We start from the raw sequence: 16,062 nt of genomic DNA, 5'->3' as shown, positions 1-16,062 counted from the left end.
GCACACAACAATGTGATGCTATCTTTACTCAACACCAATAAATACCAACCCCAGTCGCTGCACACACAAGGCACGGGTAATGGTGTCATCACTCACCTTCACGCAGGAGTACATCGCTGAAATAAATACCACCGCTGTCAGCAGCAAAAAACAGGTCAGGTAAAATCCCAGCATAAATGATGAGCTGAAAATAGAGAATTATGGTTTTGGTTATACTGTATTAGCAGGGCGCGCATTTTCTTTCTCTTTGTGACAAGCGTATAACAATGACAGACAGGGTATGGGGTTTCTATCTACTCGGCCATCACTCACAGGCAGACAGTGTCTGGTACCTAGATGGAACAGCCCGCACCTTAAAATTACACATTACACTGCTGAGAGCTGCATACAGCAGCTGTTTTTAATGAAACAAACAAAAAAAAACAATATTAGTGACGCAGTAGCATAAAAGCACAAGATATGACTCCATATTTCTTGTTCCTCTGCAGATGGTGCATCATGTACTTTGTTTCATTTCCAACAAGTCAGACCCTTCTAGTTGAATGATGAGCATGTGTATGAAACTGGGATATTAGCTGAAGGAGGTGAGAACCCACCTCAAATAATAATCACAATCTTTGTCAGGGTGGACCCCCATTGTCAATAAATAAACCTGTGTTCAACTCCTGATATCTTGACACAATGGCAGTCAGGCTTAACTTTTTTTTTTTTTAACACTTTATTTAGTAATTTCGCATTAAGTATCATGATACATTTGATTATACACAGTTACGGAAGAGTAATAGCAAAGTCGGTACATGGTACGTTTGATAAGTTAGGATGAACACAGCAATCAATTGCATTTAAGTCAATATATTATATAGCATCTCTCGTGAGAACCCTCAGGAGGGGCAAGTTGGCCTCGTTACACAGTTATAGTCTCTCCAGGGGTTCTTTATATAAACATTGAGAGTCGAATCAGGAGATAAATGCAACAGGCAGTAAGAGCGTGTAGTACAAGATGTAGCAATGAAGGTGCATCTAGCCCACTCCGTTGCAGTGCTGAAAGCTAGGTTCTTCGCAGGGAACAGGAGGCTAAACTTTCCATCCAGTGCTTGACCTTGGGAGTGGCTTTGTTACCCCAGTGAATGGCTACTTCTCTTTTGGCCAATAGCAGACCTATGGCCGCAAAATTCCGAACTTTTTTGGGAAATTGGGCCACGTAACCTAGGAGGGCAATCTCGGGCATTGGGTTTATAGGAATGTGGACTATGTTGCTCAGAATTTTGTGTACATCTGTCCAAAATGTGTAGATACGTGGGCAAGTCCATGCAACGTGGGCAAAGTCAGAGTGTGCTGCATCGCATTTATGGCACGTGTGTGGTTTAGAGGGGTCTATCCGGTGGAGTCTGGCTGGAGTGACGTACATCCTGCGAAGAAATTTAAAATGGATCAGTTTGTGTCGGCTGTTAAGCGATACATTCTTCGTGGCTTCACAGCAAGCCTTCCACTGCTCATCCGTGATGGGATTGCCTAGATCTCCCTCCCAATCCCTGCGGATTTTGTCATCATTTAATGGGAGGAGACCAGCACAAGATATATAGAGTTTGGAGACCTTTGATGTTGTCAATGACAAGTGATAGCGGAGCGAAGGATTGAACAGTCAGGCTTAACTTAGTAGCAATTATGCAGCATCCAAACTGCAAAGATGTGAAAACACAACACAAGAAAAATCTCAAACCAATTTAGAAAAATAGAATACATTTTATTAAATAAAATTACACCAAAATGACAAAAATCCAATAATCAGAACCAGAGATATGCATTTTTAAAGTGTGAATTAAAAATAGCACCAAAAAGCACAAAAGTTTTACCATAGTAATCTGGTTGTGTTAGACAAGATTAAAGTCAAAGGTTAAGGCTGACTGTTCTGGAGCACAGATTGGATACAGGGTCCAGGTTCATCCCAGTGGAAAGTTTACCTTCTGACTTAAAAAACATTTTGGTTGAAAAAGTGGTTTGTCTAGTTGTCAGTAGTGCAAGCCGGATCCAGAGCAGGGCTCAATGATGGCGGGTTGCTAAAGAGAGGGACCTGGTACGGTCATCAACAACAGCAGAAAAGCTCTGAGCGGACTAAGTCTGATTTCTGTCCCCAGGTAGGCTTTGACGACAACAGGTTGCTGCTTGCTGATGGTCTCATAAAAGCCCTCTACGTTTGGACTTGGTTTCAGGAAGTCAGAAATCCTTTAGCCAGGCAACCCAGCAAGTTAAATTTGACTGGTGAGTTGGTGTCTTCTGCTCAACGATGGTCCCAATCTCCCACCAGTTCTCTGGAGAAAAAGTTGGGAAAAGTTTGGTCAGGACGAGACACTCTAACACCAATCAAGGGTCCAGGACCTGGTGTTGGGGCACCAATTGGGGGGTAGGACTCACTTTAACAGAGGCCAGCAGCAAGGTCCAGATGGACCTGGGCAGTTGCAGAGAGAGAAGTATCTGGAAGCTTTCTGTGTTCCTGCAGCTCAATAGGAGGTCAGCCAACTGACACTTGGAGTCACTTCTGGGGTCCCAGGTTTAAGACAAGCAGGTACAAGCTTCCTTCAGGTTCCTGACAGCAGTGAAATTCTTCTTTCGATCTTCACAGGTTCAGGAGTGTTCTGCAGGGCCCACCTTTATGCCCAATTCCAGCCAGTGGGTTGGGGGGCAAGATTTTGCCAACCCCCTAAATCAGTCCTGGTCAGTTCCTCTGCCCCCATTGAGTTTGGTTCCAGACTGGCTAGATAGACAAACGGAAGGCAGGCCTAGGTGAGAGCTTTATCTGTCAGTGACAAGGTAGGCATCCTTTGAAGTTCAGGAAGGGGCAAGGCACAGCTCCACACGCCATCCTGTAAATGGAGGAGTCCCCTTTACAGGTTTCATTGTGTACTGTCTAGGAGCCATACACATATCACTAAAGGGGATCCATCAGGGGTGAGGTGACACTGGACACTAGCAGTGAAGCCTTTCAGATTTTGGCAGGAAAAATGAAAACTTTCAAAAGTGAATTTTCAAAATGGTAATATCTGACTTTGACAACAAATAAATTACTATTAAAATGGGTCCTTGAATAATCTTTCTTGCAGCTCCCAATGCTGATATCTAGCACTATTAATTGTTATAATGGGACCCAGTGTTTTTTCTACGGAAGGGCCAGCCTTGCCACAGTGAAACATGACTTTGCAGGTTTTTCACTGCCAGGACATGTAAAAACGTTAAATATACATGTCCTACTTTTTAAATACCACACACCCTGTCCTATGGGCATTAAAGGCCTATCTTAGGGGTGACATTTGTTTTTTTAAAGGAAGGTTTAGGCCCCGCAAAAGGTGTATTCTGTCAGGTTGAATTATCATTATCAATTATTATTAGAACTGCATAATTGGCTGCAAGGGCAGGCCAGCAGACATGTTTTATAGTGCTACTTTAGTGGGTGGCACCATGAGTCTGGCAGCCTACTAGTAGCATTTAATTTATAAGCCATGGGTACCTGTAGTACCCAATACTAGGAACTTACAAGTACATTTAATGAGCCAACTAAGAATATGTCAATTGTACTATTTTTAGAGGGGAGCATACCCCCTTTACCATTTGTTAGCAGGAGAAAAGTGTGTAGAGTTCTATGGCCAACAAAAACAGGTTCAGTAAAAGAAGGCAAAAATCGGGGAGAATGACACGCAAAGGACGGACATGTCTAACAGCACGTGAATCGAGGGAGTCTTACAAGTGACGTTTTACAAATGAGTGGATGCTTTGCAGCTGCCTATATAATTACATGGGTCATATTTTGGTTACTGTACACGGTTAAGGACACGCTTCTTGTTACATTTTAGCGATTGTCTTGGCACTTGAAAGATATTCATTTAAGGTGAACAAGGTCAAACATGAAATGAACAGGATTTCACTAGCTTGTTTCTTCTTTCAAAATATATAAACCGAGTAATCCAACATAGACCATGGTCCAATTTTTTAAATATTTTCAGGATCACCAATGAATGAGGTAATGTATATAATTTAGATTTATAGTCTTTAAATTTAACTTATGTGGCCATTCTGACTATATGGTAACCATTCAAGTAGATTGTTATTTATTCAAACAGGGAGTAACCATAAACTGATCAGTCTTGGTCTGACTGCAATATGCACAGTTCAGCAACAATTGTAAGGCCATATATCCTCTAAAAGGCAACACCAGAAATGCAGGATGACAGATGTGCCCAGAGAACAGTCCAGCGCTTGTTGTGATGCAGGATCCGAGCTGTACTTCACTGATGATGCCCAATAAGCCTGTAATTGGTGGACACATCTTGTGTTCCCATTTAGAAGGGGTTCCCTGTCTGTAGTGGCACAGTGGACAAGAAATGATGTCTGGAATGTAGCCCAAGTGATTTCCAGTGACTGAGACTTTTACGAACACTGCACTCATTTTAATTGTTCTAACAATAAAATGCTAATCAAGGAAACATAAAATAAGCTGCAACATGCATAATTAACATAAATCTAGATAAACCTCTCTAATGGGGAAAGTTCTGCATGATTTAATTCTCATGAACATGAGCAGGCAATGCCAAGGAATTAGCTTATTTTGGTTGGTGAACCCATATTTACTTGTTATCCCTGGGAATAGTAAACTTTGGATCATGTGATCCAGCTCTATGCCAGATTTTTGGGATAACGCCTAACTGTGTAAACAGCTCCCATTTAAATTCCATTTAACGTATATGTATGCTGCATGGATGTTCTGAAGGTTTGTCATGGACCAGGCACTCAAGAACCAACTATTAGACACCAGTGTTTTGGACATAACTCTTGCATTAGGCTAGGATATACTATTTTCTAGCAGTTCTTGGTAGGAACTATATTTAGTGTTGCCGATTAGGCCTCTTTTGTTCGTCTTGTGTTAAAGAGACTAGCCTACAGCTACTTACACATTCTTGGCACTACTCAAAGAGTATTCTCAGGATGGCAAGGGGAACCCTATAACATGAACTACCGCCTTAAGAAGCTACAACAAGCTGGGTGACAGACCAACACAAGGACTCTCCATCAAACACGTCTTGCATGTAGTCTCAGTTTCAGAAGGATTAGAATTATAGATAAACCCTAGAATATCAGCAAACTGGTAAAATGAGAAATTCATATTATAGAAAATCGCGTCCAAATGTCCCTTAAGATCACTAAAAGTTTAGAGAGATCAAAAGAGCAATCCAGACAAAGAAATTTTTAAAAAAGCAAAATCAGAGCCACTCATGGAGGATGAGTGTGATACCAAGAGGTAGAAGTCAGTGTGCCTCTAAAAGGCTAATGATGTCTTGGCTGAACCAAATGAAATGCTTTTTCCATAATTACGAGCCAACGCGCACTAACAGAGCTATGGCCAAATACCTACTATTGCACTACCTACTGCTTCCATGTTTTCACTATGCTCGAAAGTTGCAAGTAAAACAGTAAGTGCATACAGCCACTACCAGGACTGGGAACCCTGGTCACTGACCTTTACTGTAAAACATTTTATGGGCCTTTCCCGAATTTGGGTTGCACCCAGGGACCTAGAGGACAATTGGTGAAAGAACATATGTTATGCATTGGTTTAATCTACTCTGGAACATTCACTTCACAAAATTGTCTTTCCCCACAGCACAATGAAAGATCTTCATTGTTCAGGATGTCTAGCTTATTACGTAGGTGTTCCGCCTTTCTGGTGTACAACATTTCCAATGTGTGCTGCCTATAATGCCTCCATGTACAAAGAACTCATTGAAAATAAAGCTTCTATCAGAGTGACTTTATAACATTTCAATAACATTGCACTGAAACTGATGTGACATTTAACTATTGATATAAAACATTAGTCACATTTGAGAACAATTATAAGAATAATTGAGGAAAACAAACAAAAGAATGCCTCTATATTGTTAACCACTGCTGTACAGTTAATAGTGTTGCTTTTTAAAAAGGTAAGTGCCAATTCTGTCCCACAAATTATGAGTATGGATCTTGACCCGGAGACTTATTCTATTGCAATATCCAATACTCCTAGGATCATTTTCCTGAATATTATGTTGTTAACTGAGAAAATACACTGATGATACGTACAATAGCTATGTGATCTTTGATAAAAGGGGAAATTGGGTATGATGAAGCAGATATACTGCTGAGCCAAGTAACTGACACATAAAATTGATTATGACACATTTGAGAGAAAAATGGCAATTTTGCACCAAATGTGCTAATTATACATTGAGGAATCATGAGAAACCAATAATGAGAAGACTTAGTTACTGCATCATAAAAGAATGCAGATAAATTGTAGGATAGATGGCAACATATTCATTAAGTAATATAGGTTCATAGTTTAACCCATTTCAGTTGCTGATTCAATGCGTATCAATCAAAAGGTAAATGTGATATATTTAGGTGTCATAAGATTCCTAGCCATTCTTATCAAAATAATGATGTGTGTAAAGAATTCAATGACATCTAACATGATTTAGCTATTCATGTGTGATATTGGAAGGTTTCATTCTAAAACTCCATATTTTGAATATGTGAAACTGTGCACCAAGTAAAAAGCAGAAAAGGGTGCTGCACATTTATACTAAAACCAAGGGCTGTAAAACGTTTGGGAAATAATCTTTATATATATATATATATATATATATATATATATATATATATATATATATATATACACACACATATATATATACACTAATGTGAATCATCAGAAACAATATTAATAATTTATGTTTTGAAATAATTTTACACGTTGGTACTTTGAAAATGAAATAATATGTCATATTTACACGTGCTATTTACAACGAAACCAAAATGCTTTGTGAGTGCAAATAAGTTGAAAGAAATATATAAGTTCCCTAAAGTTTACAAATTAAATGTATATTTCCATTATTTTATATTCTGTATTTCATGAACTGAATTCAATTTAGGCCTTCATTTTCTTTACTTTGCTTGATTCTGTTCTCATGGTAAGGCTTTGATAACTTGTAATGTGAAGAGAAACTATGTCTCATAGGGAGAGTTCCCATTCCCATACTAGGACTGTTTGCAACAATTTCGTTACTTAGGAACATCTGTCATAAGAAACTGCCCTCTTGAACTCACTCATGTGTTTTTGCAAAAGGGAATATTGTTTGAAAGTTACACTCTGGATGGTTTGACAACTTACGTGATAATCACCATCTTTTCTCTATAAAATGTGTCTTCTTTATGCTGCATAACAATCACTTTATACAAACTGACTAATGGACGGAGTGGTCCGACCAGATGAGGTGACCCAGGAGGTGTCACCCCGGAACTTGAGGATTATATTATATGTTGGGTCGATGGAAAGAGGGGCTCTTGCTTGCTTTTGGAGGCACACATCGCTTATCCTTATTTTGGAACTTCCTTGCAGACTCTACTGGCTTTCCTTTCAGCTGACGCAAACGCTGTGTGCAATATTTCTGGACTTATTTCCCTCTCTTGGGACAGTACTTTTGAACTGTCATGGTTTTTGTTTCTTCATGAACTTTCCCAGAGCTTTGGTAATTATTGGTAACTCAGATTTTGAATTTACTATCTTGTACTTAAATGCCTGATATTGATGTATTCACGCCTCTTAAAATTCTGATTGGAATCAAACTTAAACTAAATCCTGTTTCTGTCTCTTCATGATTTGTCTCCAATAATTGATTGCACATTTCAATTGAGTTATTGAGGGTTGGAGGAAATTCTAATCGAGAGATATGTGGACAGCAGATCCTAATATTATTCTGCATAGCTGTAACTGAATTATTGGTTTGTAAGATCTTGGTTCGACTGAATTTTTTCAGGATATTTGGCCTAGCTGTGATAACACTTTACTTGTATAGCTTGAATCTGAGAGTTCTATACATTAATTTAATAAAGAGTTTGTAGGTGAGTTACCCAATTCCTGGTCCTCATTGGATAACTGGAGTTGGATGTCCTATGTCCAACCCCTCTCGGCACGAAGCAAGACCCATCAGAGGACCAAGTGAGTGAGAAAAAAGGTGAGTGATAAAATAAAAAGTTGTTGATCAAAGATGGCCTGACGCTACAACAGGTAATTGGTAACATGTTGTATTCATCAAAATGTTGAAATCTCAAGTCAATACTTTTTTCCAAATAGATACATTGTTGTCAGTCCAGCTATTCTAGAATCCGCTTGTAGACTTTACAAGAAAGTTGCAATGTGTTCTGTCCATATGAATAGGAAGCAATTCAAGTATGATGTTCTGTAATTAGGTCTATAAGACCCCTAATATTTAGGTTTAGTCTGCTTAGCCCTTGTGCTAATCATGCGAAATCTCTTCAAATGAAAAACAAAATCTTAAAAGGGGCTTAGAGCCCACCCATTACTTACCATTGACTGGCTCCCACAGCGCTCTCAGTTACTGTTCTATTGGTCAGAGGCAACTCCTGCTCTCTGACTTCCTCCTAGGTTTCAAAGTCTTAGTCTAAGCCATGTAGCTTTGACCGAGTGCTGCTTCCTGTTGCAAGTGTCATTACACTGGCCGCAGGTACCCTTTTTAACAATTTCCAAATGGACTCTAAGATTGCACGTGTCTGGTGTCCTCTCCATCCATGTGCAGTCGCTCAACAGTTTAGCCCCTGATCCCATGCCTAGCAGCACCCCTGCATGTCCTCCGGTCCTGTTATCCATCAGCAGCAGCTTGACCTCCCACTCTGCCATCTCTGCTCACCATGCAGCCCATCCTACGCCTTGGCTTCCATAGTTTTCTGCCACACGGTCACCCAGGCCCAGGACTGCAGCAACCCGCACAGGCGAGATCCGCTGATCCGAGAGCAGCATCGCCCAGAGCCACCCTGAGAACAGCACAAGCTTCGACTGCTCTCAGCACCACCTAATGACCCCAGCCCCACACACAGCCAGCTCCGGCCGCTATCTCCCTGCTTCCCAATGTCCATCTGCCATTCCGATGCTCCACTCAGGACTCAGCTCCCACGGTTTTCACCCTGCTCCCCAGCGACCGTCGGCCCTCCCGGTAATCCCTGTGGCTCAGTGCGAGCACTGCCTCCTCCACTGCTGCGGTTCCTGACCTTTCCTCTCTCCCCTTACGGGCTTGCTCCCCCACAGGCTTCCTCTTCTCTTCACCTAGGACCCTGGCCCACCTTGAGGAGCCCGGATCTGTTTCTTTCACAGTACAGGAAGCTTTCATGAAAAGCACTTTAGGGTTCTTGGCATTGTGACTGAGCTGGTGCAAGCTTGGTTGCTCTTTTCACTGATGTTGCTGGCTCATTCGGTGCTTTGTATTCCAGGATAAGTTCTGGTTGTCATTCCTTGGTTGTTTCTATTTGAGCGCTTTATAACAGCACCAGTTACATTACACAAAGACAGCTTGTTTTTTTATTTTTTTTATTTTTTGAAGGCACTGGAGAGATTACATTTGGCCAGGATTACAGGATGTTTAGCCAATGCCAAGACAGGAACCCAGTTCCCTAAGTTGACAGCTCTTTCCTTTTTGCCACATCATTACTATAGTTATCTGCAACATGTAAAAAAAGCATTGAAAAAGAACAACAGATTTCGCATAGGAGAAAAACATTAACTTTGCCAATGCGTGTTGTGAACCTTTTAATGGATTCCAAAAGTAACTGATAAAAAACTTTAGTTTAGGATATCCATAACATTTTTTAACTTAATTGACCAATGTCTATTTCCTTTTCAGTCTCTTGGAAAACCTATTGTTCAAGGTAATGGCAGGTAGGTACTTGTGACCCACGAACACAGGATAAAGGATCTCTGCAAAATGCTCTGTCAGGAGCCCGCTGGGTATTGCAGCCAGCACCCAAGGAGGGGGAGGACTCAAGATGAAGCATTCCACTTTGGTGGGTGAGGGTCTTTGGATCCTGATAAAAGATTTTCCCATTTTAAGAAGAGCCTACTTTTTGCAGCTTTTCAGACACACCCAGCTTTATTTGGAGTCATACATAAATTGGTTGCTATTCCCATAGATAGGACGTATGAAGGACAGTTCGATCTTTTTCACCTTATTTATATGGGGATCTATCCATATTACCAAATAAATCCATGAAGAGTCACTTTTCTAAATGTATTTTCAGAGATGAAACATTATGTTCCTCACAGTGGACTAGGAGACACTACATTTGGACACTAAGTGCCTGATTACGACTACAGCGGTCCATTAGACTGCCGTAGTCATGGTGGAGGTCCGTGGACCGACAGACTGGCGGTCCACCTGCTGTATTACGACTTTGGCAGTTGGCTGCAATATGCTGGTGGTGCCGCTGCGGCACCGCCAAGCATATTACAAGTTGCCTCACCACCAACATTTCCATGGCGGAGAGCCCGCCATGGAAAGGATGGTGGTGAAGCAAGTCAGGCCTCTGGCTCTAGGGGTGCATGCAGGGGGCACATGTTGCACCCCCCTGTATGTTTGGGGGGGAAAGAAAATGGAGGGTGGGTGTGAAGAAGCAACGCAGACCACTATACAAGAAGCACGAATGATGGGGTGGGATCGAAGATACAACACAGACAAAGGGAGTGGAAGAAAAGATGCAACATGGATAAAGGGAGAGGGAAGATGCAACACTAACAAAGGGAGAGGAAGAGAAGAAGCAAAATGGATGGAGGGTGGGAGGGAAGATGCAACACAAACAAAGGATGGGTGAGAGGGAAGATGCAACACAAAGGGCAGGTAGGAGGGAAGATGCAACATGGACAAAGGGCGGGTGGGAGGGAAGATGCAACAAGGACAAAGGGTGGGTGGGAGACAAGATTGAGGATGGATAAAAGGCGGGTGGGAGGGAAGATGCAACACTGACAGAGGGCGAGTGGGAGGGAAGATTGAGCATGGACAAATAGAGGACGGGAGGGAAGATGCAACACATACAAATGGTGTGTGGAAGGGAAGATGCAAGACAGACAAAGGGTGAGTGGGAGGAAAGATGCAACACATACAAAGGGTGGGTGGGAGGGAAGGAAGAAGGGAAGATGCAACACAATGGGCAGGTGGGAGGGAAGATGCAACACGGACAAAATAAGATGCAACATGGACAAAGGGCGGGAGGGAGGAATGAGCATGGACAAAGGGCAGGTGGGAGAGAAGATGCAACACATACAAAGGAGAAGGAGCAAAAAGAGGGGCCTCGCCTCCTCTACCTACAGCTCGCCACACCATGGATACCAAGAAGAAGGGGGACGAGATGGAAACCGAAGGCAGAGGGAAATCGAAAGCGGGCTCCCTCACTGCTAACATGTCAGAATCCTCCAGGGCAACAAAGAAGTTCTGGGTCAACGAGGGCAGTCTCAAGCAGGTTGAGCGGAAACAGGCAATCATTTCCTCAATCTTCAGCTCCAGTTCACGGTGTCCTGCCCACGCTAGGGAACTTATTGGTACAGAACCAGGAGAAGGAGGAAGTTTACAGGCTGTTGCAGGCTGCCCGTCTGTGAGTTCTGGGACAAATGATTTTTCTATTGTTTGTGGTCATGGGGAAGGGGTTATTCCTGATCCTATCGCAGTGGAGAGGATTTGCGAACAAGTTGGGGGGCTTGTAATTAAAGGGACTTTAGGAACTCAGGGTAGACCACTGGCCTTAGACCCAATTAACTATTGACTCTGTGGGGGGCGCTAGAGGGCGCACAGCGGAATGGCTGCCTCCTGAGACAGCTCCGCCGGACGGGGAACACAAATGGCGAAAAAAGCATGACCAGGGACGCGCCGCGGCCAGAAAATGTCGCTGCAATGATCGGAGGCTGCCCTCCACAGAAGGGGAGTGAGAGAACCGCTCAGGAGCCCCGCTATCCTTGAAATCACGAACTCCGGTGATCCGCGGCGCGAGAGGCTAACGGCTCCCAAGATGGCGGCGCCCAACAGTGCGAAGACGCGATCTGGCTGGCGTCGGCCCTGCCATTAACGACTGATGCCTGCGGGGGACGCGATCGCTGCGTGCCCATCGGATATCCACTGCTGACACGTCGCGGAAGCCCTGGGGGCGCGGGCAAAGACTGTGGAGCGTTGCGGAGGCCGCGTCCAGACACGACGGCGCTGCGGGCGGGAGGCGGCTGGCGCTGCCCCGTGAGATGTTGCATGCTGTCCGCCTGCCTGTCCGACCGCTGAAGAGGTGAGGGCTCAGCCGCGGTGCAGCTGCACGGATGGAGGCGCATAGCGCTGTGCTGCGGCGGGGGTCGTGAGAACGGAGAGACGCGGCGGCTGCTGGGGACGCCGATGCAGGATCGAGGAGCGGCCTGCCTGACACTACGGAGGACGTATGCTGCCGGCTGGCCTCATGGACGTGAAAAGTACGGACATTGGCAGGATCCATGTGCGTCTGGCGCGACGCTGAGACCGCGAGCGTTACACGGAGCGCTCAGTGGATGGTGATGAACGCGTGAGCCTGCCGGCGGGACGGTGAGAGCTGGGCCACATAACGATCATAAGAGCGCTGAATGACGGCAGTGGAGCCCATGCGGGGCGAATGGTTGGAATGACTAGGTGAACACCTGAGAAACTGCGGAGAGCTGCGCGCCTGCCGTCCTGCTGCGACACCCCCAAATTCCGTCTGTGGGGGGGGCGGTGCTGATCGGTGACCTTGTCGGCGGGACCCAAGGGGCCCAGTGGCGCACTCGGACAAAATGGGGAAGCCGGAGAAGACGCAAACAAAGCTTCCATTTGAAACTAAGCGCCAGACCAAAGGCGCCGCACTGCCACCAGACGAAGTAACGGGTGCTGACGACTCAACACCACAGGGCATGGCGGAGGCGCTGAGGGCCATCCAGCAGAGCCTACAGGACATACATGGTAAACTTGATACTATCACGCTGCGTGTCGACAACATGGCGGCAAAACTGGATGCGCACGGGGAGCGGCTGACGGAGGCAGAGACCCGAATTGGGGCGCTGGAGGACGTCTCACAAACCACGACCCAAAAATATACGGAGGCTGAGAGACTGATGGAGGCGATGAAGAACAAGACAGAGGATTTGGAAGCGCGCTCAAGACGCAATAATGTGAGAATCACGGGGGTTCCGGAATCTACCAACACTGGCCGGATGGAAACGTATGTTGAGGAGCTGCTTAAGGACGTTGTGGGCGCGGAGCACCTGTCCCCAATGTTCCTCATTGAACGAGCCCACAGGTCGTTGGCTCCGAGACCGAAGCCTGGGGCACCCCCGCGGCCTATAGTCGCCAGAGTCCTCAACTACAGGGACCGTGATGCTATCCTCCGAATAGCGCGTGAGAAACAACAGATCACGCACCAAGGAAACAAACTGGCGTTCTATCCGGACTTCACCCTCACAGTCCAACAAGCGCGGAAGGAGTTCAATCCGGTAAAAAAGAAACTTCGTGATATGGGGGTCGATTATGCCATGCTCTATCCTGCCCGGCTACGGATAACGCACGACGGACATGCGGCGCTGTGCCATTCGCCCCGAGAGGCGCATGAACTCATCAAAAAAATCGGAGCTAAGCGAAAGGAGAGGCGGAGAGTTGATCAAGCTGCGGACGCTGACTAATGTATTGTGCAAAAGGATAACAGAAGAACGGCGAAGCTGCTCTACACCGCGTGCTGACCCTGCGGCCCTGGCGGGGTGGACTGTGGAGGGCGACACGGCCGACGAGGTGACTTCCAACATGGCACAGACGGCGAGTGCACTTGTTGCGAACGAACGTGCCGGGGCCTCTGAGGGGCTGATGACCGGTAACATTGCTGCTATATCAGTCATGGTGGTGCAGCAATAGCTCCTGACTACGGGATTTCAGGGGTAGGATCCCCTCATCAGACAGAGACCGCCTAAAGTTGGAAGCAGCCGTTCCATGCTGGGATGGCGTAAGGTTTTCTGGGATGGAAGACGGTCCACCCAGATGAATAGCGGGAGCAACAAACCCTGACTAACAGGACTAGATCATAGGTATGTAGGTCAGGTGCGGGAGGAGGGGTGAGCAAATGGCTGGAAGGTGCCCGTCTACTAGCAGGGCAGTAATGCCGTAAATGGGACGATGTGAACGCTGCTGCGGCTGCGATGGGCCCTGGGGAGGGTCGATACGATGCTTACACAGATATGGGACCTATTGGGTTCTGAACAGTGATTTGTCCCCGTCCACATCCATTGAGTTGGATGGAGTGGTGTGTTCTAGGCGGTCCCCCAAAGAGGGAGATCCCCGAATCCAGTTACCCTAATGTTTGACCTTAGTTATGGGGTATGTCTTTGGCATAGTTGGGGTGCTGAAGTGGGTGGGGGGAAGTGGGGTACGGTTGGGAAGTTGAAATGTTGGTCACTGTGCATGAGACGCATTGCTGAATTCCGAGTAAGTTTGCTGAGACACAAGAGGGTCCTTACCCGCTACGACAGCTATAGGGACGCGCTCACTAGATGTCGGGGTGACTGGTGCATACATGCTGTTATTGGGAGATGGCCGATAGCAGATTAGGTGCGGGATTTCTTCGATTACTAACATGGAATGTCCGAGGGCTTGGTAACCCCAAGAAAATTAGGCAAACGCTGGCATATCTAGACAGGCAGCGCATAGACATTGCACTCATACAGGAGACACACTGCGCACCGTCACGCCGAATAAATGTGGGCCGTAGGTGGGCCGAGTCAGTACACTATTCCTCTTACTCCTCATATGCACGGGGGGTGATGGTGCTGATAAAAAAAGGGCTGAAATATACAATTGAGACGGTCGAGAAGGATGACATGGGGCGGTTTGTTATTCTGACTGGTCTCCTGCGGGGGCAGAGGCTGGCTGTGGTGAATGTCTATGGGCCTAATGTGGATGATCCGCAGTTCTACCAGTTACTGTGGAGCAAACTGCGCGAACTACAGGCTCCCCACGTGGTATGGGGTGGAGACTTTAATATTGCGCTCTGCGATGACATTGACCGATCTGGGGCGACAACGGAGCCACATAAGCGCGCACTCCATGTCCTCCAGGACATAATGGTGGATAGGGCACTCACTTATATTTGGAGGAATAGGCACCCGGATGAATTGGCAGCCACCCATGTGACTACGTCGCGCGGTAGCTGGTCCCGTATTGACTACTGGCTGGTGTCGGGGGACGTTGCACGGTGGACGAGGGAGGTTCGTCACCTACCTAGAACACTATCCGATCACAGCCCGGTGCTCCTCACCTTGGAGCTCCCGAATTACACGCCACCTCCATTCAGCTGGAGATTCAATGCTAAAGCACTCATAGACCCCCTGTACGCTGATACCATTGGGCAGGCGATACAGGAATATTTTGACAATAACGCGCCTACTGCGACCGACCCGGGAGTGCTCTGGGAGGCCTGCAAGGCTACCATACGTGGCGTCTGCATAAGCACCAATGCAGGCATCCTTAAAGACATCCAACAGCAGATCGGAGCCAGAGAAGATAAACTCCGAGTTCTAGAACGTGAATACGAGCGCACACAAAATGCTCGGCTACTGGGGGACATTCGGACAACACTATCCGAATTTCAGAGTCTCGCGGATGATGAAATTAAATACACCATGAAACGACAGGTGGCGAGGGCCTATGGGGAGGGCGGCAGACCAGGCAGGCGACTGGCGGCTAACATATGCGAGGGACGTGCACCACAGAACATACAGGTGATCCGCGGACAGCGGGGTGAACGAAAGTATGGTGAGCGAGAAATACTGGGGGAATTTATGGCTGCATACGGAGAGCTGTATGCCTCCAGGCCTACGGCCACTGAGGCTGAAATCGGGGAGTACCTCGAAGACGTGGCGATAGCGTGGCTATCGGACGCACATCGCGAATACCTATCCCAACCAATCACAGTAGAGGAGGTCACAGACATAATTAAGTCACTGCCGAATGGTAAGGCTCCGGGCCCCGATGGCTTTACGTGCGAATTTTATAAGGCGTTTGTTGACCAGCTGGCCCCCCGTCTGGTGGAAATGTATGGTAACGCTCATGAGCAACAACACCTGCCGCCAACCTTACGGGAAGCACTACTGCTGGCACTCCCCAAACCACAGAAAGATCCGGAGCTTTGCGACTCCTATAGACCATTGTCCCTCATAAACGTGGA

The 16,062-nt window shown here is 46.1% G+C and overlaps 1 protein-coding gene across 1 annotated transcript in view; it reads right to left on the bottom strand.

Moving 5' to 3' along the window:
- The window catches only part of ADCY5 (adenylate cyclase 5), a 1,541,762-nt gene that overhangs the window by 243,851 nt on the left and 1,281,849 nt on the right, over positions 1-16,062 (bottom strand). The window contains exon 12 of the mRNA XM_085647314.1: positions 97-184. Coding sequence (XP_085503440.1) covers positions 97-184 — 88 coding nt within the window. The remainder of the gene's footprint in view (positions 1-96; positions 185-16,062) is intronic.

Source organism: Triturus cristatus, chromosome 3_2 (genome assembly GCF_964204655.1).
Source record: "Triturus cristatus chromosome 3_2, aTriCri1.1, whole genome shotgun sequence".
Taxonomy (NCBI): domain Eukaryota; kingdom Metazoa; phylum Chordata; class Amphibia; order Caudata; family Salamandridae; genus Triturus; species Triturus cristatus.
The sequence above is the reverse complement of the archived record's forward strand: the minus strand, read 5'-3'. Positions and strand labels throughout refer to the sequence as shown.